Here is a 26,057-nt window from a genome sequence, read left to right as displayed (position 1 = left end):
CTGCCATGGACAATGCTACAGGTGCTGAGGTGCTTGATGCAGGAGGAGCTGTAGACCAGAATAGTTGTCAAGGCCTGAGGAAATAAATCTAACCAATGAATTCTGGCCTGTACATTGCATGCTCTTAGTATGACCGTTTTCGAGTCTCAAATAACATTTGAGTATTCCTAGTCTTGCAAGGAACTTAATTGGAATGGGATGAGAGATATGTTAAACTGCGTTTTAAAACCTTGAATAAGGAGGGCTGGAGTGATAGCACAGTGGGTAGGGTGTTTACCTTGCATGCAGCCAACCCAGGTTTGATTCCCAGCATCCCATATAGTCCCCTGAGCACCACCAGAATAATTCCTGAGTGCAGAGCCAGGAGTAACCCCTGTGCACCACCAGGTGTGACCCAAAAAGCAAAAAAATTTAAAATAAATAAAACCTTGAATAATAAGAATATGTTTTAAGTTGCCATGGGCAGTACTGAGCACTGTACACCCCTTAATTACAAGGAGAGAATCGTGAATGCCAAGACGCCACAAAGAGTATGAAGGTTCATTCTATTTTTAAAATATTCTACCTCTAAATGTTAAAGGAAAAGATGACCACAGCAGCAGCAGAAGAGCCTCCAAACCATGAACAGATGACCTTGGTTAGTGTGACCCAGCCCGGGATTAGCACATGCCATCATGCCCAATACTGGCTTACACCGGAGCCTGACCTCTACTGGCTCTGGGGTCAGTGAAACTGGAACGTGTCACCAAGCTCTGTTAGAACTGACTGAGTCGCTTACCTACTTGGGAAATAGTTTCCTGCAAAATAAGCTTCTCATTCTTTGTTAATTACACACGCCTAAGAGTGCTTTACCCACATTAGACTTTGGACAAGGTTTTTAAAAACTTTATTTAAAAATATGTATATACAGAGAAAAGGGATAAAATGGGATTTTTTAAAATCACAGAGAATAAAGTCAGATTCTGATAAAAATCAAGGAGAAAGGGGTGATGCCTCTGTCATCTGTCCAAGGGGCCAGTGAGGCAGATTGTGGGAGAAACACAGCATCCAGTTTCCCTCCAACCCTTCGGCCCGTGTTTCTGATCCCTACGCTAATAACCAGCTCAGAAGCTCCCGATTGTGTGCTGTCTTGCTTCTCAGGAGTGGTGGCAGCATTCCTCCGATAAGCCCCAGAGAATGGGACCCTCTCCGTTCAGAGAACCCGGGAGGAAAAGCGCTTGCTCAGAGCAACGGCAGATGCATGTGGGAGTTTCCCCATAGCACGTGGGGAGCACTGTTGAAAGAAGGCCCAGTTCCTTGTCCAGCAGTTTCCTCTACTGAAAATGAGATTGTATTCCTTCCCCTGCGCAGGGAGGGCCCCTGGGACCACTGGCAGAGGTCAGTGGGCCTCACACCTAGAGGTGGGACCCAGGCTCCTTCCTTCAACTTACAGCGGAACTTTCCAGGGGCCCCCTGTGATTGGACGCAGTGGACAAGAAATGGCTCCCTGTCATTGCTCTTGGAACCATGGCTAGCGGGAGCCCACCAGAGGTTCAGACCATCGTGGCTGGAAAGGCTAAGTGAGCACTGACTTTTGCCATCGTCTGATTTGCTAGCCAGTTCCTCTCTCCGTTTCTAAGAGGACGGTTGATGGGACAGGAGGGCGTTTCCAGACGCTCTAAGTAAATGATGTGGCGGGGTGAGGGGGTGCGGGGGATGAGGCGAGTTTACGGGGAGGAGCCCCCATAGGTGAAGCTCGAGGACTTTGTACTCTTGCCTCCCACCAGGCGTTTGCTTCTCCTGGATCCCGCTGTGGGGGTCCCGGACTCCCCGGGGTCACTGTGTCCTTCCGTGGGTGACTGGGCCTGCTGGACTTCTCTCAGCTCCCTGGCAGTGAAAGGAGAAATAAGACACGGGCCTTGCTGGATCCCAAGTTAGACTGGAGTACTTAGCAACACTGTCACAACGGGAGCTTTTTCTTTTTATGTCAGCACTTCTAGAAACAAAGCTGGGCTAAACACAGCAAAAATTCCAGTGATTCCTGTGATTTTTCTTTAAAAAGTAGCTGCCCAAATTCGGCAGGTTCAGCTTCCTAAATCCTTAATGGATCAGGGCAGAAATATATGCTTAAAATTAAAAATAAGGGCACAGTTCTCTGGCTATATATAAAAGCCATAAAGGTTTGCAAAGCACAGCTTAAGGATCCAGTCTGATCTGTTTTATTGTAAAGACATTTGAAATAGCAAATGCGATTTGCCACTGGTTTGCAGTACATCATGGGCTTGGGGAGTATAGTATCAGACACCTGTAGCACGTAGGCCTCAATGCTAAGTTCCAATGCCCGTTATCAGACGGACCTCCTCTACCCCTGCCTGTCCCCTGCCCCCCTGCCAAAGAAAACCTCACAGGAGTTCAGCCATACTCACCTACACAAACACTGCCTGTCTCTGCATGTCTATTCTACAGAGGTGGGGGATTGCAGCAGATCACTGGCCCACAAAGCATAAAGCATTTACTCTCTAATTTCATACAGAAAAGCACCTCAGTCCCTAGTCCAGGCGACTTCCAGGCTCACCTGCCCCATCTCTAGGATGGATGCTCCTTACTGGTGACAACCAGTATGTGGGCTGATGACAACCATTATGCCCACCGATGGCTTCACAGACACCATACCTTGTCAAGGTACACTGGGGCCTGAGAGAGCATGCCCAAGGCTGGAGCATGGGGAGGCCCCAAGGTATGGTCTGTATGTGGTCAGCACTATATATTTTTTGCTTTTTTGGGTCATACCCAGTGATGCACAGGGGTTACCCTGGCTTTGCACTCAGAAATTACTTCTGGCGATGCTTGGAAGACCATATGGGATACGGAGAATCAAACCCGGATTGGCCACATGCAAGGCAAAACGCCTTACTTGCTGTACTATTGCTCCAGTCCCCTTTTTAATTGACTTTCTTTTTTTTTTCCTTTTCAGGTAACACCGGGTGATGCTCAGGGGTTACTCCTGGATCCGCACTCAGGAATTACTCCTGGCGGTACTTGGGGGACCAGATGGGATGCTGGGAATCGAACCTGGGTCGGCCGTGTGCAAGGCAAATGCCCTACCCACTGTGCTATTGCTCTGGCCCTGAACACCACCATATTGTGGGGTACAAGAACTGAACCCTCACAGGCCAACACAGCATCACTGGGAATGTCTCCAGGTCTCATGAGCACCGCTAGGGAGGCACCCTAAAAGGTGGAAAGTACTTACATTACTGATAAGTACCCCTAATACCACAACAACATATATCATTGTATTTTATTAGCTAGGAAAGTGGGATTTAAAACTCGAGGAAAAAATAAGTTGCTTTCGAGGAAGAAGTTATTGAGACCTTTGTGGGGGGAGAAGAGCCATACCCAGTGATGCTCGCAGATCTCTCCGAGTGAGACTCAGGGGACTCTATGCATTGCCAGGGATCAAACCAGGGTGGCAGCTTCCACGCATGCATCTTAACTGCTATGCTGCCTCGCCAGCTCTGACACTTCAAGCTAAGCTTTTCCAAGATAGATCATATGCCCAAAGGAAGCTGGACTTCTCTGCTATTTCAGATGAGGACGTTTTTCGTCTCCTTTTATATTTCAGTGGTACCCAGCAGTCCCTTAACATTGCCTTAAGAATTGCCTGACCTGGGGCTGGAGCAATAGCACAGCGGGGAGGGCGTTTGCCTTGCACGCAGCCAAGCCAGGTACGATTCCCAGCATCCCTTATGGTCCCCTGAGTACCGCCAGAGAGTAATTCCTGAGTGCAGAGCCAGGAGTAGCCCCTGTGCATTGCCAGGTGTGACCTCCCCCCCCAAAAAAAAAAGAATTGCCTGACCTGCCCACCTCCAGTACTCCATCTAATTTCCATTTGTTTAACAAAGGAATAGCGGGCTGGAGTGATAGCACAGCGGGGAGGGTGTTTGCCTTGCACCCGGCTGACCTGGGTTCAAATCCCAGCATCCCATAGGGTCCCCCAAACACTGCCAGGAGTAATTCCTGAGTGAAGAGCCAGGAGTAACCCCTGTGCACCGCTGGGTGTAACCCAAAAAGAAAAAGAAACAAGGGAATAGATTAATAAACAAATGTGTGCATGAATACACACTAATATCAATAAGTGATTGCACTGCTCCCTTTTGCCCAGAAAAAAAAAAAAAAAAAAAAAAGCTCTTTTCCTGAACACATTATCAGGGCTGTATCTGCCTGTTCAGAAATACAAATGTCTAAGTTATGTCTACATCTCTTCCTGCCTTAACTATGGTTATGTTGCATTTAATGATCATCTACCAGTTCCTTTGGTATGTGGTTTCACTCAGGATCCTACTGAATTTTCTTTACAGGTTGTCACGCCTCACTTTCTGGACCCTGTATTAATTGAAAATTCTCAAGCAGAATTCACGGAGCTTCCAGCCTTATGCTGCTGCTTATGTGAAGGGACCTGTGCTTCTTAATGTTCTGCTTGAATTTACAGAGGATTCACCAGACAAAATCACACCACAGTGCTGAGTGCACCACAAGATTGTTTTTCTTATCTGTGACATCCGGACCCTACCTTTCCAGTGAGGCGGTCTTGAATTTTTCCAGATTAAGCTGCTTCTGGAGCTCTTCTGCTTGTCCCAGGGATGGTCGGAGAACTTGACTTCTGGACAGAGCGACTGCAGAAGGTCTCTTCACGGGATCAGGATGGAGCATGTCCTGATCATGTAGGGAGAACCAAAAGGGAAGGAAATTGAAGACTAGCTAGTGGGAAAACAGCCCGACCAACCCAAGTCCAAGCCAGCTTCTACAGGTGGATTTTGTGCAGCTCTGATTCTCCTGGTGCAGAGGGGGGTAAAAAAAAAAGGAAGCTCCCCCTGAAAAAGGTGGGTCACCCCTCTGGTAATGCTGCTCAGTCATCCACATGCAAAGGCAGTTCAGCTGTCATATTTTAGAGCGAATTGCATGATTCACATCTAATGACTTGGTTTTTTCTATTTTTATTTTTGAGCCATACTTGGTGGTGCTCAGAGTTTACTCCTGGATCTGTGCTCAAAAATTCCTTCTGGCACTATGCTCAAGGGATCATAGGCAGTGCCAGCAACAAAACTAGGGTCAGACACATGCAAAGCAAGCACTTTATTTGCTTTTTAAATCGTAGTTAAGCGTTTTCAGTATGAGCTAGACCAGACACTTCCTTGAGGTTGCTGCAAGTATAAGGAATGCAAAATTGGGGACTCAGCTAATGCTCCTCCTGGCGTTTAAACAAATTGTCATATTAGCCAATAAGCTCCAATATCCAGTAATAGGATGACAGCCTATAGCCACTGATAAAATGAACCTAAGTTGTCACGAATGTGCAGGTCTCCATCACCTCTCTCGTGACGCAAGCACTATTCCTTTAGACCTTCCTGTCTGAACAGTGAAAGGGAGAGAGGGGTTACATGAGCTCATAAGACAAGCACTCTAGTCCCTGTCCTGTCCCTATTGATTTTAAATTGGAACAAACAGGTCCTGAGGCTAGAAAGTAACTGCCCAAGTCGACGAGTTGATGACTGTTGACCAACAGACATAAAGAAGCAACCTCTGTAATAGAAGAAAAATATTTCCAATAAGAGGTTAATATCTAAAAAAACACGGGAAACTTATACAACTCGATGGGGAAAGAAAGCAATCCAATGAGAATAACTGGCTAAGGATCTAAACAGATCATTTTCCATGGCAGGTACATAGAAGGTGCTAAGGAAGCATTAAGGAAATGCCAACCCAAACCACAGTTGAGTTATCCCCTCACACCTTTTTGGATGTTTTAATCAAGAAGATGAGAGTAAATTCTGGCTGAAATGTGGAAACAAGAGATCCCATATGCAATGCCGATGTGAATGTGTAAACTAGGGTGGCTACTATAGAAAAGAGCACAAGAGTTCCTCAGAAAATTAAAAAGTAGAACTTCACAGAACTGTAAAGATAGTAAAGCAGGAAGGACTCTTGCCTTGCATCAAATCTCAGTGACCTGGGTTTGATCCCGACAACCCACATGGTCTTCCAAGCCTACACCAGGAGTGATTCCTGAACTCACAGGAGTTAGCATTAAGCATTACCAAATGTGGTCCAAAACCCCCCAAAAATTAATAAGTAAAGTAGAACTTCTGCTGAGTCTAAGAGAAAACAGAATCATCTCAAAGAGAGACTTGTATTCCTGTGTTCATTGCAGTACAAGGTGTAGATTTACAGATGATTGAATTAAGATTATTACCAACATTATTCAAACTTAGGAAATCCTATGATTCATGGGATTTTTTCCCCGGGAGGACATTATGCCAAGTGAAATAAGCCAGAGAAAGATAAATGCCACATGACATCATTAAACAAAGAAATAATTTCATTTTTAATTTTTAAGCAGGTGGATTTTATAGGCACTGTCATCCCATTGCTCATCGATTTGTTCAAGCGGGCACCAGTAACGTCTCTCATTGAGAGACTTACTGTTACTGTTTTTGGGCATATCCAATACACACGGGTAGCTTGCCAGGCTCTGCCGCGTGGGCTCGATACTCTCGGTAGCTTGCCGGGCTCTCTGAGAGGGGCGGAGGACTCGAACTCAGGTCGGCCGCGTGAAAGGCGAAAGCCCAACCGCTGTGCTATCGCTCCAGCCCTTATAGGCACTGAGAGTGGAAAAGCAGTTTCTAGAGTGAGAATTGGGGAGAATAAGATGATGGTGGAGGACACAGATTTTTACTTACAAGTGGAGTCAGGTCTGAGGATCTGGTTTGTGACAAAGCATACCGGGGTGCTTAGTTTTTTTTGTTGTTGTTTTTTTCCCTGTGAGTAGTAGACCAAGTAAATTTGGAAACCTCTGAGATAGAGGATATCTTTATCCTAAAATCACTTATAGAAGCAGTTGACAGCATCATATGATGAATAAAAATGGGCCTTCCATCGAGGGACAGTGCTCAGAATCTGCCCCACCATGTCTAACTTCGCTTAAACTCAGTTTCCATTTCCTGCAACCTGGGATAGGGACCGTCATCATAAGGTCTATTGTGAGCATTCAATGAACTAACAGCAGGGGGCAGCATTTATAAATTCAATAAATGTCACCTAATACACTACACCGGTTTGACTACAAGAAAACACTGCTGTGAGCAAGGCCGCCTTCGGGGCCAGCAGAATTGAGAAAAACAAATTTTAAGGTCAATTTTGAAGTAGACCATGAAATTCTCATCTCAAAATCGAGTTGATTTTTTTATTTTAGTCATGCCTAACTGACTATATTCTTGAAGCTAGACAGCAGTGCTTTTCGTATCCAGCATTAAAGATTTGCCATGGCTCTCTCATTTCCTGAAATGCCCTCTATCCATTGTCCCTCCTTATACTAGGATCTGGGTCCCTGCACATAATTAGATATAATTAAGTATAAGCAACACATAATCCCAAATTGGTGTGATACTTTTCTTCCAATATATCAAACAATGATCTTGTCAGTCAGTAATAAAACTCCTTTCATAGGCCAGAGAGATAGTACAGCGGGTAGGGGCACTTACTCTGCACATGACTGACCTATGGTCCCCTAAGTCTGCCAGGAGTGATCTCCAAGTACAGAGCCCTGAGCACAGCTGGATGTGATCCAAAAATAAAAATAAAATTCCTTCTATTAAAATGTCCTACAAAGTCATGAAATTTGCTAATAAGTGGATGGACATGGAGAGTATCATGCTAAGTGAAATGAGTCAGAGAGGGACAGACATAGAATGACTGCACTCATTTTGGAATATAAAATAACATAGGAGACTAACACCCAAGGACAGTAGAGACAAGGGCCAGGAAGATTGCTCCATGGTTGGAAGCCTGCCTCATGAGCTGGGGGAGAAGGCAGCTGGGATAGAGAAGGGATCACTAAGTCAATGATGGTTGGAGGGATCACTCGGGATGGGAGATGTGTGCTGAAAGTAGATAAAGGAACAAACATGATGGCTTCTCAGGAGCTGTATTGCAAACCATAATGCCCAAAAGTAGAGAGTGAGAGGAAGTTTATCTTCCATAGAGGCAGGGAGAGGGGTGAGATGGGGGGGGGGGGCGTAATACTGGCGACATTGCATATGGTTGGCCCAAATTTGATCCCTGGCACCCATTTGGTCCCCTGAGCACCACTGGGAATGATCCCTGAGTACTGAGACAGGAATAAGCCCTCAGTATATCTAGATATTGTACCCCAAAAATATTTTTTTCTAGTAATATCATTGTTGCTATTAACAACTGTCTAAAATTCTAGATCAAGAGACAGTTTCAACTTAAAAGCTAATCAAGCACCAAAGTTGGGGATAAAAGACTCAAGGGACCACTCTGAGCCTCAGTTTCCCCAAGTGCCCATCGGACAGACAGGAAGGGCATATAACAAAGTGCCACTGCTTTTTTAACAGTAAACCATGAAGGCTTCTCTGATGCGCTGTCCCTATGTCCTTCTTGCTCTCCCTCAGGTTGGCATTAACCACCTCTCCACTTCCCTTTCCCTGCCGAGGGACCATTGCATATTTAGAGATAGAGACATCCCCATCTTCCTCCCACCATAGAAGAGTTATCTGTCACCTTTAGAAGACTTAGCAGTTCTTCAGAGAGCTCCTGGGGGATTTCTGGAAGGTTCCCCTCCCGGATATGGTGCCAGGCGTCCCCGTTGGAGGGCAGGGAGTCTGCGCCTGCCGCCACAGCGATTGTCAAAGCCAAGGCAAACACATCTCCTTTAGGGAGGTTCTCATAGTCCTGCCAGACCAGAAGACAGAAAAGTGGTTTAGTCCCATAAGGCATAGAAGGAAAAGAAGAGAGACAGGCAGACAGAGAGAGAGAGAGAGAGAGAGAGAGAGAGAGAGACAGAGACACAGAGAGAGAGAGAGAGAGACAGAGAGAGAGAGAGAGAGAGAGAAAAGAAAGTGCAAGCTGGGGCCGGAGCGATAGCATAGCGGGTAGGGCGTTTGCCTTGCACGCGGCCGACCCGGGTTCGATCCCCGGCATCCCATATGGTACCCCAAGCACCGCCAGGAGTAATTCCTGAGTGCAAAGCCAGGAGTAACCCCTGAGCATCGCTGGGTGTGACCCAAAAAGAAAAAAAAAAAAGAAAGTGCAAGGGAGGCTGGGGGCAGGAGGTGGGGAGATGGTGATGGGGAAACCGGGGACATTGCTGGTGGGAGGTGTGCATTGGTGGAGGGATGGATGCTGGATCATTGTATGACTGAAACCCAAGTATGAACAGCTTTGTAATGGTCAATCTCACAGATATCCAATTAAAAAAATTTTTTTAAAAAGTCATGTGGAGTTCATGCTCAGCTCAATCAGCTTAATCAATGGCTGAATAAAGAGCAGTAGTCCTACATTCACTGTATCACTGTATTACTGTCATCTGTTGCTCATGGATTTGCTCGAGCGGGCACCAGTAACGTCTCCATCATGAGGCTTGTTGTTTCTGTTTTTTGGCATATTGAATACGCCACGGGTAGCTTGCCAGCCTCTGCCATGCAGGCGAGATACTCTGGGTAGCTTGCCAGTTTCTCCGAGAGGGGTGGAGGAACCAAATCTGAGTTGGCCGCATACAAGGCAAACACCCTACAGGCTGCACTATCACTCCAGCCCAGTCCTACATTAATTAAAAAAAAAAAAAGTAAAGTGGTCTAGTAGGCCAGATGGAGGGAATCAAAGCCTCCCGTAGTGCAACGAAGAGGGGTTCACTTGCGCGTGTGCACACAGCGGGCAAGTCCCTACCCTGCTGCTCAAGGGTTATCCTGGCGAGCACAGCAGGGACAGGAGTGATCACCCCACTGTGCTAGCCAGCAGAGGCTAAGACAGGGTCAGCACCCTTTTGCTGGTTCAGACTCCGAGATGGCTGAAGCACGTGCTGATCCTGTCCGACCACACACAAGGGCTTTTGTTCTGATTATCACCCTGGAGGAAATGACCTCTGTCCTCAGCCTGGCTCCCGCCACCTCCTAAGGCTGACACGGAGCTAAAGGTGATGTCTGTGACCAGGACTGGGAGTGCTCTGCAAAGTATCATGCATGACAGAGCTGGGTTAGGCCGAGAAACTCTCCCATCCCGGCCGGCAACCCCTGCATTTAGCAATTCTAAGCAGCGCTAAAAGCAGTAGAGAATAATGTAAGTATTTACACTCCATCAAGCCAGATTTTATCATGTTCTGGGTTTTGGAGGAAGGAGAGGTTGTCCCTATCATTGGTCTCCATTTTTGTTTTTTTTTGTTTGTTTGGTTTTGCTTTTTGGGTCACACTTGGCAATGCTCAGGGGTTATTCCTGGCTCTGCACTCAGGAATCACTCCTGGCGATGCTCGGGAGACCATATGGGATGCCGGGGATCGAACCCAGATCAGCCACGTGCAAGGCAGATGCCCTCCCCACTGTGCTATTGCTCTGGCCCCATTGGTCTCCATTTTGAACAGAAGAGGGATAATATATTAAGAGACTTGACTTTTATTGTTGACATTGTAAATCTTCATTTGAGAGAAAGTATTGACAAGTTATTAAAATACCCTCTAGGGGGGCAGAAGATAGTCCAGTGAGACGTGTGCCCAATCTGGGTTCGAATCCTGGCATCCCCTAGTCCCCAGAGCACCACCAAGTGCAGCCCTGGTGGCCCTCAAGGGTGGCCCAGGTATCCCCAGCATCCTGCAAGTGTAGTCAGCCAAGAATCACCAGTGGGGTCCCCAGGCCTCCTGAGCACTGCTTGGGATCCTCCCAGCCCCCATACCCTGCGTCCTCCTAATCTTTACCTCTTGCAAAATCTCATTAGCCAGGAAGCGACTGTCACCCTCTTCCACTTTGGGTTTGTTTATTGATGTCGCATGACCCAAGTCACCTAAAACATTGAAAAAAAAAATTAAGAGGGGGAATTAGAGATCTTTGAAAGCACATCTTTCTTAAACTCAAAAAAGTGAGGTCATACGTGTGGCTTTTGTAGCATAAGAGTTACTCAATCAGGATATCAAGTAGACTCACCAATCTTATAGATCACATTGGCAGAGAGGAACCAATCGTCTTCATTCTCACTTTCTTCTGGAGCTGCTGGAGAATCTGTTTGCATCTTATGACAAATAAAGATGTTACCTGATAAAAAATATTTATATACAAGATGCTCAGCTTTTCACCCTTCAAAGATTCCTTCCTGCATTGGACATCTCAGCTTCCCTCCTTTTCTTCTGGTTACATGTGACGAGACTTGGAAGGTTTCTTTTCTTCACCTAACCACGGTACCTTGACCAGCTCGGTGATCGGTGGTATCAAATCAAGTGCTTCTTATATTAATTCCCCACCCTTTCAAGAGGCTGGTGACCTCAAGACAAAAAAAAAATTAAACAAACAGCCACATGGTATACCATTGCCTTGAGTTGCCCATTAATGAATGCTAAAATCATTCATTTTGGCTCACTTCAATCAGTGCTGAAGTACAAGGGATACACAATGAGTCATAAACACAATCAGGATATAGCCAGAATGTTGTCGCCTAATTAAGTCCCTATTTCTTGCTTAATCTGACTACCTATGAAAGATTTTTCTAAGGGGCCTGCAGAAGATAGTTAAAGTCATTTCACTGAAAATATGTTAGGGGAAATAGTGGAGGGGTTCGGCCAGCGAACAGCATCTTTGATGCTTGCTAGGAATGCAGGTAAGGGTAAGGACGAGTGACGTAGAGCAAAGGGGCCGAGGGGGACTGTACTGACTCGGTTTGATGTCCAGGTGCACCATGCCAGAGCTGTGGATGTACTTGAGCCCAAGAGAGATCTGCAGAAGGATGTCCTTGAGTTTCGGCTCCGGGAAGTGACTGCCCGCCTTCCTGTTTTCAGAGATTGCGGCCTGCAGGCTCCCACCTAGGAAGAGCAGAGAGTGGGCCCTCGGCTTGAGAGGAGAGGAACAGCTCCCATAGAGAGGAACATGGTGAATGGCACATTGCTCCCACGTGAACTCAGCCCAACGCATCTAGATTACTTCAGTCATCCTGTAGAGCGTCGCTGAATCAAGTTCTCCACCTATGACCCAACTACCTAGAGGATGCCACGGCCATTAGGTTTACATTTATACCCAATTGATCAACCAGAAGGTCACTTAGGCCCAGCATGACAGCTCCTACTGGTGTGGATGATTAATTTCATGTCAATGTCAAACCTGCAAGCATCGGCCATTAGTGCTCTTAATGTGATTGATTCTCAGCATCCGTCCATTAAAACCCATGAGATGACTGCTGACCCAAAGAAACTGTAAAGCATCCTCCATCTGATTTGAGCTACAATATTTGTTCGCCATTAACTATAGACTTACCATGGTTCATTTTTTCTAAGTCCTGGTCTTGGGTCCCTGACAGCCTGAGTTTGGATGTCTAGGGTAGCTATTGAATGCTTCTGAGCCCTGTTTCCTACATTAATATTTGCTGGAAGTCTCTTCAGTCAAATGAGAGTCTCCTTAGCAAAATGTAATGGGTTACAGACCCATTACATATAATAGCTCCGCCCTCTGAATATGTAACAGAACACATAGGATCTAAGACAGTAAATATTTTCCGAAATCCACGTTTTTAAATATCACATGTGAAACTGAGTTTAAGGACTGACCTGTCACATAAAAATCAGTGCAGGGGGATGGGGGGAATATGCTGACATACAATGAATCCCTGGTACCACAAGTGAGCTCCTGAGCACCACCAGAGGGTCATTCCTGAGGACAGAGTCAAGAATAGCCCCTGAGAGCTACAGATAAAGTTGAGGAAGGAGAAGAAATCAGCTCTTTCAAAACCTGAGGAGGGTTTAAGTACTCCCCATCTTAAATATTATTTAAAAATAATTCACATGACAGGGGCTGGAGCGATAGTACAGTGGGTTGGGCGTTTGCCTTGCACATGGCCAACCTGGGTTCTAATCCCAGCATCCCATATGGTCCCCTGAGCACCGCCAGGGGTAATTCCTGAGTACAGAGCCAGGAGTAACCCCTGTGCATCGCTGAGTGTGACCCAAAAAGCAAAAAAAAAAAAAAATTCACATGACATAGGTGCCTCTACTACTTAGAGGGAAAACCAAAGTGGTCCCCTGAAGACAGTTTGCTGCTGAGCTGAGGATGTGACAGTCGGGGGAGACAGGCTGTGCCCCCGGCACTGGCTTTCTCAGTAGCCTGCTGTCCTCTTAGGGCAGTTCCCAGATCTCTCCTTGTCCCCTTCCAAGGTCCAGGATGTAATAAATGTTTCCTGACCTGAATGGCGTGCTTGGCAACAAATGGAGGGAAATGAAGTCAGGGAACCACTTCAAGGTACGGAAATAAAGTTGGACCCTAGGAGCACATACTTCTTCTGACCTTTTAGATTTTAAGCAGAGATATTTCTAATCCCCTGATGAGTGGTAGTTTTATTTAGAAACCCCGTGGATAAGATTAAAGGTAGCCAAGTAACAAGAAGAGACCTTACCAAAAAGCTCTGCCTGCTGCAATAGAACATCCTGATTTTGCTATAGCTGGAGCTGCTTGTTCCAGTATAAAGGAAATGGAACAACTGTTCTTTCCTTAATGAAAACCTACTGCTTAAAAAACTAACGATTTCTGAGGTTGATCCAAAGGGGACCGGTAGGGGAGGTACTTGGCAAAAGTGGGAGAGGGGAACAACTTTGCATGATTCCAGGACCAGAAGGGACAATAGGGAAACCCAGGCTACTGCTGGGCTCTTACTATACAGACTGCAGCACTGTATAGCACTGTAGTTCCGGGCATCAGTAATGTCTCCATTGTGAGACTTGTTACTGTTTTTGGCATATCGAATATGCCACGGGTAGATTGCCAGGCTCTGCCATGTGAGCGGGATAGTCTCGGTAACTTGCCAGGCTCTACCATGTGGGCAGGGTACTCTTGGTAACTTGCTGGGCTCTCCCTACCCACTGTGCTATTGCTCCAATCCATAAAGAAGCTCTTATCACTCATCACCACCCTCAAAAATTAGGCTGGATATGAATATTCAGGGATACCTGACAGTTATTAAAATTATTCAGACAGGCCAAACTATTATAGTTATGTCCTAGTTGGTGTCCAAAATGTGAATTGCTACTCCTAAAATGAGAACAAGCATCTACACCATTTGGTAGCACTTTTCTACCTTCCCACTGAGCATTTGGAGGAGAAGTATTGCTGGGAACACCATAGAACAGCTGTAGCTGAACCCCTTAATCATACCGGATGAAAAGGCCCTCACATTGTGAATGAGCAGACCACTCAAGTTTTGCCTTGTCTCTACGAGTAATGTTCCTGCAAAACTCCGGAGGATTTATCTCAAGTTAGGAGTTTCTGACCCAGTAGCCATCCCATGCCCTGCTTCTAAACTCAGTAAGTAAGACACAGCAATAAGCATGGATAATCCCCAAACTCGGAATCCACTTGAGAATAAAAAGTTGGCTGTGAACCTTCGTCTCACTCTCTGCCACCCAAAGGCTACCTAGCCAATAGGACAAGAATGGTTGGCCTTTCTGATCACTGGGGTCAAAGTTCTCTAAAGTGATAAGTGTGAAGGGAGGAACTGCCCCTCTCTCCCCCTTTCCCCCACCCCACTCTTTATAAGCAGTATGTGAAGGCATAAAGTTGAAATGTCCACAGCTCTCTGCCTAGGCCACTGTGTTCAAACCACTTCTCTACCTGGCACAAATCAGAAAGACACGAAAGCTCATCTCCTTGCCAGAGACAGTCACACGCACACTCACCATTGCAGTACTCGTTCTGAATGATGACGTGGCCGTCTTCTATCCACGAGGAATAGTAACGGACCACGTGAGGGTGATGGCCCAGCACTGCGTGGGCATACACTTCGCGCAAAGTCAAGTTCCTGAGACAGAAAAGCAGAGTGAGTGAACAACTGAGAGGAGTGTTCAGCCTGGTCTACACCCAGAGGTGCTCCCCCCTCACATCTGTCTTCATTAACCCGAGGGACAGCCCAGACTTGGGAAGAACTTCCCACTTAGCAATACTCCTGATGAACTAAACTGGCAGAAGAGTTTTCCATACATGTATTAATTATCCCCCCCCACCCCACAAAAAAAAAAATGCGGTCAGACTAGTAGTGAAAAACACAAGATCAAAGAAAATAACCTATTCTGAACTGATCATGGAGCATTTTAGGAAAGAACTTATCTCTAACGGGAAAAACTCAGGAGTTATAAATGTGGGACAACATGTAATGTGAGGGCGGGTTTGCAACGCTGCAAAAGGAATGTTGTGAATGACATCAGGGCTGTTATTTAAACACGTCTGAGAAGAAACAGCTTTCCAAAGCCAAATCTGGATTTGAATAGGTTTCAAAAGTACTCATTAGCTAGCCCTAGGCAGGATTCTATAGATCGTTTTATTGCATAAACATATACTCACTCATTGGATAGTCCCAGATAGGATTCTGTGGATCGTTTTATTGCATAAACACACCCATCCAGCCTCTTAATGCACTTGTAGACGGTACCAAAATCCCCAACCCCAATTTTTTCTAATTCCAAGAATTCCTTTTTATAGCGGAGGGCCATGTTGGTTTCTTGAAGAACACATTTCTGAAATATGTAATAGAAACTCAAAATAATTCTTCCAAGCATATTGTGAGCAATAAAAATGATACATTTTCATAAATTGCTCTTAAAATTTTCTAAAAAGATTATGTGGCAAATCCATTGGCATACATAGATTCAGGATAGTGAAATTCTCAATTGCTGACTCAATTACCTTGGCGATAATACTCTCATGCAAATACTCTCATGCTCTTTATACCCTCGACAGAAAAAGCCTATAACTCCTTGCTGACATTTCCAGTTTCTATATAGTGTCATTCCATATTTTTTTCATATTCCTGCCAATACTCCTCTATATTCTCATAGGAGGCACATTCCTAGTCATAGCTGGAGCTCCTGGTTGCAAGAGTGTCTGGAATCGGGTGGAGCAGGAGAAAGTGCTTCTACGTGCACACATTCCACATCTACCTGACTTATGCTGGGACCACTCAAATTTCCATCTCGAGTTGAGGGAACATTTGCATTTCCTTTCTTTAGGAGAATAACCTTACTCCAGAGAACAAAGTAATGAAAATTACTTCAGAGTATGTGCTCAGGCTTCTTAGTCACTCCCCCTAGTGGCGAATTAGCAGCATCACTCATTGCTCAGCTAGCGACCAACCTCAGCTGAAGCAAATCTCACAAAACCCTTTATCAGTTTTCTCATTTGGAAGGTGAGGATCATAGTAACTAATTCCCAGTATTCAGTGCTGTATACATACACGTACACACATACACACACCTACACCTTTTTTTTTACTTTTATATTTTTTTACATATATTTTATATACTAACGTTTATCTATTGCATTTTATACAATATATGCATGTTATACCATATATGCATGTATTATACAGTACATGCAATAGATATTATATTTATTACACAGATAGATATATTGTATAGATATCTTATGTATCAACAATGCACGGTTAATTTCAGTAAATGTTAACCGAGACCAAAAAAAAAAAAAAATCAATAGATTTGCTTCTCAGCCCAAGTTAATTTGTCTCTAATGTCATCTTTATCCAATGTTTTCATTAGCAGGATAATTTTATCTCACTTTCAGTTTGAACAAAACCTTCACTCTTATTGGCTCTTAGCCAATTCCCGTCAATTTTACCAGCATCTGATGCAGTTTTTAATCACCCTTAGCTTGTCTCCAGTGCTCTGTGCCTCCAGTCTGGATTTGCTAAAGTCACCAGACCTTTGTCCATCTCCTCTCATAGTAAGAATTATCTCTGCAAAAGATACAGTGGACCCAAGCACGCCTACTTGTTCCCCCTGGGAGGTCCAAGCTTCCAATAAGGCCTTCTAACAACTGCTCACGGACCACACTCATCTCGCAGCCCAGGCCAGTCAGCATCCCCCACTTCACTTGCCAGACCACCCTCGCTCTCGCCATTTTGTACTCTAGACATTGGACAAAGGTGTGTTTCCATAATCTCATTGATGTCTTAATGAAAAATTAATATCTCACTGACTATAAACTACAATTTACTTAGCCATTAGTACCCCCCCACTTTATTCCCCTGACAGTTAAAGCTGTAAAAGAACATCTCTTAATACTGATGAGGTTGTTGTCTTGGGTTAGAGAATCAAAGAAAGAATATCAGAGCAAAGATTGTGAACATCAGAAAAAAATATCGGCTAAATACATAGTTGAAGAGCAAATACTCTGTATATATGAGACCCGGGATTCTGTTCCTACCACCATATATGTACAGACACACAAGCACATATAAATATATATGCACATAAAACAATAGATTATGATAAGTGAAATGAGTCAGAAAGAGAGGGACAGACAGAATGACTGCACTTATTTGTGGAATGTAAAATAACATAATATGAAACTGACACCCAAGGACAGTAGACAGAAGGCCCAGGAATATTGCTCCATAATTGGAAGCCTGTCTCAGAGCTGGGAGAAGGCATCTGGAATAGAGAAGGGATCACTAAGTCAATGATGGTTGGAGGAATAGTTCGGGATGGGAGATGTGTGCTAAAAGTAGATAAAGGACCAAACATGATAACCTCTCAGTATCTAAATTGCAAACCATAATGCCCAATTTGATTCCTCTGTCCCTCTCGGAGAGCCCAGCAAGCTACCGAGTGTATCCCACCCGCACAGCAGAGCCTGGCAAGCTCCCCGTGGCATATTCAATATGCCAAAAACAGTAACAAATTTCACAATGGAGATGCTACTGGTGCTCGCTCGAGCAAATCAATGAACAATGGGACGACAGTGCTACAGTGCTATAATGCCCAAAAGTAGAGAGAGAGTATGGGGGAAATTGTCTGCCATGGAGGTGGGGGGGTAGGAAAGGGGGGATATACTGGGGACATTGGTGGTGGAGAATGTGCACTGGTGGAGGGATGGGTGTTCGATCATTATATGACTGAAACTCAAACATGAAAGCTTTGTAACTATATCTCACGGTGATTCAGTTTTTAAAAAAAACAATAGCATTAACAAATATTGACAACATTCAAGCTAACATCTTACATATAAACCCATGGCTTTATGCCATCTTTCTCTGTTCTGCTTTTTCTTTGTGGACTTTATCATGCTATTACTTCACTTTTCAGCCCTGTTTTTCCCAATCAAAGACAAAAACAGTAGTCTTTAATCTAAGTTACTGATTCAGGTTTTGTGTGTGTGTGTGTGTGTGTGTGTGTGTGTGTGTGTATCAGACAGCTGTGAGGCAAAAAGTACCTGTGAAGGTAAGAGAATCTGTGGAGAGTCCACATAAGTATAGATGCATAGAACAGTTGCAAATCTACAAGGTGAGGGAGTGGTGGGGAAGAAGCCAGTGGGTGGAGCTGGATGGAAGCACAGGACCCACCTTGGCAGGCAGCTCTTCTGGCTTTCTTTCCCCTGGATCCTCTTCACTGAAAAAAAATAAATTTAGAAGCGCCATCAGCATATAACTAGCACTTTTGAAAATGTATGCTATCCTAGGTGAGGGGGGTCTAAGGGGAAATATCCTCTCCTCTCTAGTTTATATTTGGGGATGACTGAGGAGGACAGAAATTCCGAATGAAAAACTCAGGATGAGCCCAATAGATCCAGGGAAACCACAGACAGCACCAAATTACTTCGAGTCAAAAATCCTTTGCATGGGACTGGAGCTATAGCACAGCAGGTAGGGCATTTGCCTAGCACGCGGCCGACCCAGGTTCAATTCCCAGCATCCCATATGGTCCCCTGAGCATCGTCAGGAGTAATTCCTGAGTGCAAAGCCAGGAATTAACCCCTGTGCATCACTGGGTATGACCCAAAAAGAAAAATCCTTTGCCCAAGAGATTATGTAGCTCAAGAGTCCAAGAATGAGTAGAAACCTGTTCAATGAAAAGAACCTCCAGGATCTCAGACAAGGAGAGTATACACTAAGAACTGGGGGCAGGTGGGGGAGGAGAGAAGGGGAGCAAGAGCAAAGAACTCAGGAGAAACCAGCATCCCTCCTCCCTCCCAAACAACCGAGCTGGCTTTGCATGCTGCATTCCATCTCAGGTGGCCACTATGGAAAAGAGAGCTCCAACTCCAGCTAGCTCTAATTATTTTTCAGTAAACAGAAAACTCTGACAAAGGTTTGGCGCAAACCACTGAGTTTTGGATCTTTAACAAGATCTCAATTTCGAGCTCAGCCAGCTGCAGATTCTCCTTCTGGAGAAGTGCAGGGTTCACATTACAGGAGAAGGACATTACGGTTCATGGAAATTAACTGGGCTGGACATTTGTGACCAGCATTCACCCTGAGGGTGTACAGATCTCTACAAGCTTTACAAGGCAGACCCATGGAATTGTGCTGGAGTCCTGTTCCCTTAAGATCAGGATCATGGGGAGAAAAATCCAGCCCCGAGGTTCATTAACCTTTGCTCAAAACAACTCAACCTAGCACATTATATGCTTAGCAAACAAGGAGTGTTAGCTGTGCATTTATTTCATTGCACTCTTGGGCACAAATGACCTGCCCATTTTACAGGCACTTTGCTTTCTATAAAAAGCAAGCATTGATGGAGCCTGGAGCAATAGCACAGCGGGTAGGGCATTTGCCTTGCACGTGGCAGACCCAGGTTCGATTCCCAGCATCCCATATGGTCCCCTGAGCACCGCCAGGGGTGATTCCTGAGTGCAGAGCCAGGAGTAACCCCTCTGCATTGCCAGGTGTGACCCATAAAGAAAAAAAAAGCAAGCATTGAAGAGACAGTAAAAGAATGCTCCTGTGTAACACACGATCCTTATTCAGATGATTTCTAGCCCTCCGCAGGCTTTGTGGAGTCGCACCGCTCTCCACAAAGTCCACAGGGTCCCTTCCATGGACCATGGTCAGATTCACATTCCAAAACCCCAGGTACTGACGCACATACCAATCCCCGCGGGTTTTCCTCTTGCCACTGGATTGAAGGAAGATCTTCCTATAGGACTCCGGGGTGAAGGGGTTAATATTGACCAGAGAAAGGGAGGTCTTCTCATCCTGCAAGGGAACAGGGGTGAACCTCAAATGCTTCGAGCCTTTGGGCAGAAGCTTTCCTGGTGGAGAGATGGAGGCTGGATTCAGCCGGCCCTGAATGAGGAAACAGAAGACACATCAGTATGGAAGAGGGGAGGCTTGAGAGAAATGTTCCCTATCCGCTCTCTTAGACATGTGTTAAGCCCCACCCACTTCCCCTGGATAATTCTGATCATCCGCTCAAAAGCCACACTTTCTCCCAGTTTATGTGAAGAAGTTATTAGCCCAGCACTCATCATGAACGAAAGGTCAATATTCAAGAGATATGACTGGAGCGATAGCACAGTGGGTAGGACATTTGCCTTGCACGCGGCCAACCCGGTTTCAATTCCTCCATCCCTCTCGGAGAGTCCGGCAAACCACTGAGAGTATCTCGCCTGCACAGCAGAGCCTGGCAAGGTACCCGTGGTTTATTCCATATGCCAAAAACAGTAACAACAAGTCTCACAATGGAGACGTTACTGGTGCCGGTTTGAGCAAATCCATGACAACAGTGCTATGTAGTACTTGTAAAGCTTAGCAACAAAAAAGAACAGTCTATCAAAGAGGAGTGATGAACAGAAACTTCCTCAAAGACATAATATAGATAGCCAATAGGTATATGATGAAGAACTGCTCTCCAGCACTTATCAGGAAGATGCAAATACAGACATTGAGGGGATCACCTCACACCAGTGACACTGGCATACATTTTTTTGCTTTTTTGGGGTATTGAACACCCAGTGATGTACAGGGGTCACTCCTGGCTCTGCACTCAGGAATTACCCCTGGCGGTGCTCAGAGGACCGTATGGGATGCTGGGAATCGAACCTGGGTTGGCTGCATGCAAGGCAAATGCCCTACCCGCTGTGCTATCACTCCAGCCTTAGACTGGCATACATAAAAAGAACAAAAGTTATCAGTGTTGGCGTGGGTGTGGGAAAGAACCCTCATCCACTTTTGATGGAAATGTCAGGTGGTTCAAGCTCTTGGGAAAATGTGGACACTTCTCAAAAAAAAAAAAACCCTAAGAGGGGGCTGGAGTGATAGCACAGTGGGTAGGGCATTTGCCTTGCACTCGGCCAACCCGGGTTCGATTCCCAGCATCCCATATGGTCCCCTGAGCACCGCCAGGGAGAATTCCTGAGTGCAAAGCCAGGAGTAACCCCTGTGCAGAGCCAGGTGTGACCCCAAAAGCAAAAAAAAAACCCAAAAACCCAAAAACCCCTAAGAATTAAGCTCCCCAACAATTCCACCTCTCAGTATCCACCCGAAGGACCCAAAATCACTTTCAAGAAGCCATTTGTGCGCTTATGTTCATGGCAGCACATTCACAATAGCCAAAACCTGAGAACTATCTGGGTTTTTCAAAACAGATGAGTGGATTAAGAAATTGTCATCTCTATACTCAATGGAATACTCCTCACCCACAAGAAACGATGAAATCTTGGAATTTCATCTTTTCTGCTACATGGATGGAACTAGAAGATATTATGCTGAGTGAGATTATGAGAGGGACAGATACAGAAATCTCTCTCTCATATGGGATGTTAAGATACATCGTAGTGATAGCACAGCTTGGAAGGTGTTTGCCTTGCATGCAGTCAATCCAGGTTCAATCCCCAGCATCATGTAGGACCTTCAGGGATGATTGCGGAGCTCAGAGCCAGGAGTAAGCCATCAGTAACAGCTTTGTTACTTACAGAGGACTGAGAAACAGGATTTGGAGAACAGCTCCTGGGAGTTTGAAGACAGAGAGAGTGGGGAGGTGGCAACCTCCAACTATGATTACACATGGCAGTGTCTCAGGCTTGGGAAAGACTATGTTCCTGTTTATAGAGGTAAATCCCTGGGTGTTTTAGATGCCCTGATCCCCTCTATAACCTTCCTTCCACATGGCCATCAGTGGGCAATGCCTGCATCGAGCCAGAGGGATCTTACCACTTGCTCAGGAGGCTCCTAGATCTTCTCGAAAATTTTTTCAAGTCCTCGTGGGGCCCTAACATCATCCCATCTGATTTCTGGTTCTATTCCTTGGGAAAGGCTCCATTAAGTCCATCCTCCTTTCTTTTTGCATCCCAATCTTTATCATGCAATCTCCATTACAATGACCTGGCCTCTTCCCTCTGATCCTCCTCTAGTCTTTATAGAGCGCATGCTAGCCCAGTACACTGTTTTCCTCCCAAGTTCTGTGCTCTGCCTCAGATTTTGGCATTTTCAGGATTTCTAATTCGGACCACATCTCTTCTGTCTCAGGCACTTAGGCTGCTGCACTCATTCACACACTATGTACCCAACTTTGTCTTCCTATACTCCAGACCCATTTTCCCAGCGATTCACACAACAGCTTTGACTTCAGACCTGTCCACTCCCTGGTGTTGCCCTGCTCTAGTTCAAGGTACCGTCAACTCAAGCAAGCAAAAAGCCCAAAAATCATCCTCACCCCACCTCTTCCCTCAGCCCCTCACCCAGTCAGCTACTAGTCTCCCCAAATATCTCTCAATTGACCCCTACATGCAATGGTCCCATTTCAACATCTTTTCCTTTCTCGCGTATGTTCTGAACCCTGCTCCACCTTCCAGGAGTTCCTGTTCCAGTCCACCCATCATTCAAAGGCCATGATTTTTTTGTTGTTGTTGTTCTTTAGGACCACAGCCAGCAAAGCTCATGGTTAACTCTCAGCTCCATGCTGAAGGATCACTGCTGTCAATGCTCAGGGGACAATATGTGGTGCTGGGGATCGAACCCAGTTCGGCCATGTTTCTTGGGCTTTCTAAACCTAGGGGGAAAGCTTATGGATGGCTTAGAACTCAAAAAAAAAAAAAAACCCACAGGGGCTGGAGTGATAGCACAGCGGGTAGGGCATTTGCCTTGCACGCAATTGACCCAGGTTCGATTCCCAGCATCCCATAGGGTCCCCTGAGCACCACCAGGAGTGATTCCTGAGTGCAAAGCCGGGAGTAACCCCTGTGCATCGCTGGGTGTGACCGAAAAATAAAAAAGTACCCACAGGTTCATAAACAGCAGTTCATCTACAGTTCAGACGTGAAGCTTAGCGTTTCCGGTAGAGAGTGCCCAAACACAGAGGCTTCTAAAGAGTCCTGCTGGCAAGGCCACGGGAGCGACCAGACTCACAGATGTTCCTCTGATGCTCTTAAGTCCCTCAAGCTGAGCCAGTGAAAGCGAAAGCTCATGTCAATCCTAAGGCCCACACACCAGGGGCCCATCTGTGGGACGTAACCCAGCCCTCCCCTGTCTTTAACAGCGAGTGACGGACCTGAGGGCCAATCACAGGGCGAGTAAAGGCATACAGTCAGCGTTCGGCATTCAATTCCATGTTTAGCTTAAACAGGATCATTCGTACTTCCGGAAGCCCCGGCAGTCACATTCACACCCCAACGCTGCCACCCAGTTAAAAAAAAAAATCTACCCCAGCCTTACCTTCCCGATAGAAATACTGAACGCCCTGAACAAACACGGTGACCTCGGTACCTGTATTGCAAACTATAATGCACACAATGAGAGAGAAAGAAGAAAAGTGCCTGCCACAGAGGCAGGCTGGGGTGGGGGAAGGGTTGGAAGACGATGGGAGGGAAACGGGGGACACTGGTGGGGGAATAGGGGTTGGGCCATTGTATGAATGAACAGCTTTATAGTGGTCGAGCTCACAGATATTCAAGTTAAAATTAAATATATTTTTGTAAATAACAAAAACCCAGTATCATCCGGGTACCTCTTTTTCTTACAAGTAGCCAACGAAGCAGACTGACTCTTCCCCAAAGAAGGGGCAGAGAGAGGCTGGAGTGTGTTCCAGCAGTGAACGGGAACCATCTCGTATGGGAAAAATACCAAGAATCACATAAAAACTGGAGCCAGTAGGCATAACAAGAACAGTAACAGGGGCCAGAGCAAGAGCTTTGTATACCTCTGACCAAGGTTCAATCTCAGGCACCACAGATGGTTTCCTGAGCTCTGCCAGGAGTGATTCCTGAATGCAGAGCCAGGAGTAAGCCCTGAAGGGGCTGGAGCAATAGCACAGCGGGTAGGGCATTTGCCTTGCATGTGGCAGACCCAGGTTCGATTCCCAGCATCCCATATGGTCCCTGAGCAGAGACACGAAGAGGAGGCCCACGAGAAAGGCAAAATCCTCAGCGAGCAGAAGACTCCAAGATCAGGTCGCTGGAGCAGAGGATCGTGGAACTGTGCGAAGCCAATAAGCTGGCGGCCAACAGCAGTCTGTTCACCCAGAGGAACATGAAGGCTCAGGAAGGGAGGATTTCCGAACTCCGGCAACAGAAGTTTTACCTGGAGGCCCAGAACCGGAAGCTGGAGGAACAGCTGGAGAAGATGAGCCACCAGGACCACACTAACAAGAGTCGGCTGCTAGAGCTGGAGACCAGGCTGCGAGAGGGGAGCCTTGAGCACCAGGAGCAGAAGCTGAAGCGGCAGCTCACGGAGTTGCAGCTCTCGCTGCAGGAGCACAAGTCCCAGCTGACGGCCCTGCAGGCGACCCTCTCGGCCCTGGAGAGCCAGCTGCGCCAGGCCAAGACGGAGCTGGAGGAGACGACCTCGGAGGCCAAGGAGGAGATCCAGGCCCTCACGGCACATTGAGATGAAATCCAGCGCAAGTTTGATGCCCTTCGTAACAGCTGCACTATTGTACTCCAAGCAAGAGGTGAAGTGCAGCACTTTGGGCTCCCGAGCCAGGCTGACCGGCCTTTCCTGCACCCAACTTCTCTGGGGCTCCCTCTGTCTCCTCAAGTGGATGCTTTGTTCCTTTGGGTGAGAGCCAAGGAAACCTAGAAGGGCTGGGGATGTGGCTCAGTGGTAGAGCACTTGCATTGCATGTGGGAGGCCCTGGGTCCGAAACCCAGCACCGCAAATGAATAATAATAAGAGTTGGTATTGGGGACTGGAAATCAAAAAAAAAAAAAGTGAGTGAACCTCTGCACTCAGAGCCAGGAATAACCCCTGTGCATTGCCAGGTGTGTCCCAAAAAGCAGGAAAAAAAAAAAAAAAAACAGGAGTAAGCCCTGAGCACCACCAGGTATAGCCCAAAAATTTCAGAGAAAAAGAAAAAAAAAAAAGACTAGGTTTCTAGCCGCATGCCTGCATTGATTGGCTGGGCTGTAAGCGCATCCCTGGGATATTTTTCCTGCCTCCAGAGATCCTGCTCTGGATCACAATATTTCTCCCCCTCCCAGTGTCCTTTCACTCAGAGCTTCTCCCCTCCCCCAGAGGTTGTCTGTGGCCTCCATCCACAGCTGCAGGCACCCCCGGTTCTGAGAAGACAGCTGGCTGCACACGGAACTCAGTTTCTTGATACCCTGAAACTTTGGCTCGTGTTCACCGTGGTGGGGGAGAGCCAAAGGTGGTGGTGGTGGTGGTGGGGTCCGGAACGCCACTGCCGCGGGGAGCACCTCTCCAACGCGCACGCACGACAGGTCCTTGCTCTCTCGGTCACCAGAGCCAACGGGACACCTGCGGAGACCCACATCCCTCCTGTCCCGCCGTCCACTTACTTTGGGCGTGAAGGGGCTGCCACAGGGCAGCGGGTGGCTCCTCTTGTCGGGCGCCGCTGGCATCTCTGCCCCTCGGCGAGGGTCTGACTCGGGGGTCCGCAGAGCCGGGTCTGGGCTGCCCGGGTCACTCCCTCGAGCGGCGTCGGGCTTCGGGATATACCTAGGGGGCGTCCGGGGTGGACTGCAGGCTGCCTCGGGCTGGCCGGGGGACTCCGCGCTCTCCCTGGCCTCCTCCTGCTCCTCTCTCTTGCTCTCCTCTGCACGGGGGTCAGACTCCGGCGCCTGCTGCGGCTCTTTGCCTGTGCCGCTGTCCTCCATGTCTGCCCCGGGAGCGTGACAGGCCTGCGGGAGGAAGAAGGAGAGAGAAAGGAGAAGGGACACAAACGCGCGCGTGGGCAAGACCCTGCCCTGCTCACTGCCCTCTCGCTGGGCTCCGCCAAGAGGCGCCTTAAGTACCCGCACGTCTCTCTCTCAGATTGTCCTCATCTCTGCCCTGATTAAAGCAAGTTGGTCCC

At 46.7% G+C, this 26,057-nt stretch overlaps 1 protein-coding gene across 1 annotated transcript; it reads right to left on the bottom strand.

The window, feature by feature from the left end:
• Positions 1 to 1,706: 1,706 nt before the first annotated feature.
• WEE2 (WEE2 oocyte meiosis inhibiting kinase) lies at positions 1,707 to 25,860 on the bottom strand. The gene is made up of 11 exons (XM_055129542.1): positions 25,543 to 25,860; positions 19,899 to 20,095; positions 18,374 to 18,419; positions 15,358 to 15,530; positions 14,697 to 14,818; positions 11,694 to 11,840; positions 10,972 to 11,079; positions 10,746 to 10,831; positions 8,563 to 8,733; positions 4,553 to 4,695; positions 1,707 to 1,866 (listed from the first exon to the last, which is right to left on the bottom strand). The coding sequence occupies exons 1-11, from the start codon at positions 25,858 to 25,860 to the stop codon at positions 1,707 to 1,709; spliced, it is 1,671 nt and encodes a 556-aa protein (XP_054985517.1).
• Positions 25,861 to 26,057: the final 197 nt, after the last annotated feature.

Source organism: Sorex araneus, chromosome 1 (assembly GCF_027595985.1).
Source record: "Sorex araneus isolate mSorAra2 chromosome 1, mSorAra2.pri, whole genome shotgun sequence".
NCBI lineage: Eukaryota > Metazoa > Chordata > Mammalia > Eulipotyphla > Soricidae > Sorex > Sorex araneus.
The sequence above is the reverse complement of the archived record's forward strand: the minus strand, read 5'-3'. Positions and strand labels throughout refer to the sequence as shown.

Bases quoted from the DNA above. Each gene is read 5' to 3' on its own strand.
- WEE2 (XM_055129542.1), bottom strand. From the start codon at position 25,860: ATGGAGGACAGCGGCACAGGCAAAGAGCCGCAGCAGGCGCCGGAGTCT. The intron at 20,096-25,542 runs GTAAGTGGACGG...TTCCTCATTCAG, and splicing joins GCAGCCCCTTCACGCCCAAA to GGCCGGCTGAATCCAGCCTC. The intron at 15,531-18,373 runs GTGGGTCCTGTG...TACATATTTCAG, and splicing joins CAGAAGAGCTGCCTGCCAAG to AAATGTGTTCTTCAAGAAAC.